The 2,965-nt window shown below is 54.7% G+C and overlaps 1 protein-coding gene across 1 annotated transcript in view; it reads left to right on the forward strand.

The window, feature by feature from the left end:
• Window positions 1–1,694: 1,694 nt before the first annotated feature.
• ETH_00026325 (ribosomal protein L23, putative) overlaps window positions 1,695–2,965 on the forward strand; it is a gene marked incomplete at both ends in the record, with an annotated part of 2,320 nt that continues 1,049 nt past the window's right edge. The window contains 3 exons of the mRNA XM_013374606.1: window positions 1,695–1,800; window positions 2,238–2,459; window positions 2,804–2,949. Of these exons, the coding sequence (XP_013230060.1) occupies window positions 1,695–1,800; window positions 2,238–2,459; window positions 2,804–2,949 (474 nt within the window). The remainder of the gene's footprint in view (window positions 1,801–2,237; window positions 2,460–2,803; window positions 2,950–2,965) is intronic.

The following is a 2,965-nucleotide window of genomic DNA, read 5'->3' on the forward strand; positions in this document are numbered from 1 at the left end:
TGCTGCTGCTGCTGCTGTTGCTGCTGCTGCTGCTGTTTAGTATCGGGGGCCCCCTTGGGCCCCTCTCCAGACCCTTCGTGCACCATGGTCAGGCTTTGCTGCCATGCTAGGGTTTGGGGTTTACGGTTCGAGGTTGGGAGTTGAGGGTTTAGGGTTTGGAGCTCGCCTACTAAACCCTAAAGTGTGACAACACCGCTGCAGGGAGGCATCCTCCTGCGTATGCGCGAGTTTAGGGTTTAGGGTTTAGCGTTTAGAGTCTAGGGTTTGGAAGCGAAAGAGGCCCGAGCCCACAATCTTCCTGAGCCTAAAATTAGGGATTAAACAAACAATAACGCATATGGCGCTGCTAAACACTAAACCCTAAACCCTAAACCCTCGCAGGCCCCGCAAGACCAGGCTTCCAGCCCCAGTTCCGGGGGCCCCGGGTTCGAGGGTTTAGAGCCCAGGGTTTAAGGTTTAGGGTTTAGGGTTTAGGACTTTTCTTCAATTCAAAAAGCTGCAGCAAACCTCTTTTTAAAGAGATTTTACGCTGCTGCACCCAAGTGTGCTGATGTGCTGATAGCGACTGCAGCAGCAGCAGCAGCAGCAGCAGGAACGGCACCCCAGCAGCAGCAGCACCAAAATCAGGAAGAGCAGCAACAGCAGCACTGGCAGCAGCAGGACCTGCATCGAGAGCAGCAGAAACAACAACGGCAGCAGCAGCAGCAGCAGCAATAGCAGCAGCAGCAGCAGCAGCAGCAGCAATGAGAACAGAATGGCCCTTGGAGTCGCTCGATGGAGGGCCCTGAGGGGCCAGTGCCGTGGCTTCCAAACCCTAAACCCTAGACGCTAAACACCGCGTCCTCGCAAACCCTAAGCCCTAAACCCTAAACCCTAAACCCCAGGCCGTGGTCAAGATGTCCCTCTTCTTGTCACGCGTCCTTTTGACGCCTCCCAAATCCCCCAGGTTTGCTCACCACCCTGAAGACCAGGGTTTAGGGTTTAGGGTTTAGGGTTTAGGGTTGGCTTTTGTCCTCTGGCTGCGCCTCCGCTTGCTCTGTGCCGTGCAGCAGTTTCAGGAATGAGGCATTAGGGTTTAGGGTTTAGGGTTTGGCTCTTAAGACTTATGCTTGGGGTTTAGGGCACAGGATCTAGGGTTTAGGGTTTAGGGTTTAGGGTTTAAGGTTCCGGGCTCCCAGCCCAGAGTCCAGACCCTCAAATTTCCGGCTTCAGTTATCGGGCCAAAGGCATAGGCCTCAGAAATTAGGGTTTAGGGTTTAGGGCTCAGACTTTGGGGTTTAGGGTTTAGGGCTCAGAATCCAGGGTTTAGGGTTTAGGGCTCAGAATCTAGGGTTTAGGGTTTAGGGCTCAGTGCTCCGGGCTCCGAATTCCGGGCTTCGGGCTCCGAACTCCGGGCTTCAAACCCAGTGTTTCAAATCTAGGGTTTAGGGTTTAGGGTTTAGGGTTCAGGGTTTAGGGTTTAGGGTTTAGGGTTCAGCGTTCAGGGTTTAGGGTTTAGGGTTTAGGGTTCAGGGTTCAGGGTTCAGGGTTTAGGGTTCAAAGTTTAGGGTTTAGGGTTTAGGGTTTAGGGTTTAGGGTTTGGGTGTGGACGCAGGAACTTGTTTTTTCCGTGGCAAACGGTGTCTGTACACCTGAGCGGAGGGTTTGTGGAAACCCGCAGATTGGCTTTGAGGGTTTATTTGAGTTTTTCAAAAATGGAAATAAAACGCTATTTGGAGTGTATGTACACCTCGAAAGTCCTCAAAGTCAACACTCTCCTCAAGGTCCCCGAGCGCAGGCGCTGCCTCCACGACAAACGCCGTACAAACCCTAGACCCTAAACCCTAAACCCTAGCAAACCCTAAACCCTCGCGCAAAGCTGCTGGCCCTAGGCCCTCGCAAACCCTAGACCCTCGCAAACCCTAGGCGCTTGCGAGCCCTAGTTCCTCGCAGTCGCTAAACCCTCACAAACCCTAAACTCTCACGAACCCTAAACCCTGAAAAGGACCCCAAACCCTAAACCCTAGTCAAACCCTCGACCCTCGCAGAGGGTCGAGGGTTTGACTGGACCCCAGACGCTCGTAAACCCTAGATCCTCCCAAACCCTAAACCCTAACCCCCCGTAAACCCTAAACCCTAAACCCTCGATCACTGGTCTCGGTGCTCCGGATTTAGGGTTCAGGGTCCAGGATTCTGGGTTTAGGGCTCAGCGTCTAGGGTTTAGGGTTTAGGGTTTAGGGTTTAGGGTTTGCGGGCAGTGGGCTACCGGCGGGCGAGCAGCATGTACAAGAAGGCGGTGGTGACTTTGGAGCAGCAGCAGCCAGCAGCAGCAAAGATGTTGAGTTCTTCTCGCAAGCTTTCTCAAAACCCTAATTTAGCGAAAAAGAATATTTCTTACGGAAGGAGAAACCCTGAAGAGCCGCGCAGGCTTCCCGAAAACCCTCACGCCTGGACCCTCCCCGTCCCCGGCCTCCTCGCAGGCAAGCCCCTAGGGTTTAGGGTTTAGGGTTTAGGGTTTGGGGTTTGGGTTTAGGGTTTGGGGTTTGCACCCACACGCGGGCGCGCAGCGTTTACGCGCTAGGGTTTGGGACGAGGGTTTAGGCTTCAGGGCTTCCGCGCTGCGCCCGAGGGTTTGCGCCGAGCGGGGGTTTAGGGTTTAGGGTTTGGGGTTTAGGGTTAAGGGTTTGGGGTTTAGAGTTCAGGGTTTGGGTGGCAGTGTTTACAGCAGCGTGCGGAAGCAAGGCAAAGCGCTCGGGCTTGCGCAGGGCTGAGGGTTTAGGGTTTAGGGTTTAGGGTTTAGGGTTTAGGGTTTGCGAGGGTTTAGGCGAGGACTTGCGGCTGCACCCCACCCACCGCGAAAACCCTCAAACCTCCCTCGAGGCTCCAGACCTCCGGCTGCCTTTCCGCCATTCTGGGGTTTACGGCGGGACCTTCAAACCCCAGGAGCTGCAGCACCAGCCCCACAAACCCGTAAGCAGCAGCAGCA

The sequence above is a fragment of the Eimeria tenella genome, genomic scaffold (genome assembly GCF_000499545.2).
Source record: "Eimeria tenella Houghton genomic scaffold, Eth_scaff218, whole genome shotgun sequence".
Lineage (NCBI taxonomy): Eukaryota > Apicomplexa > Conoidasida > Eucoccidiorida > Eimeriidae > Eimeria > Eimeria tenella.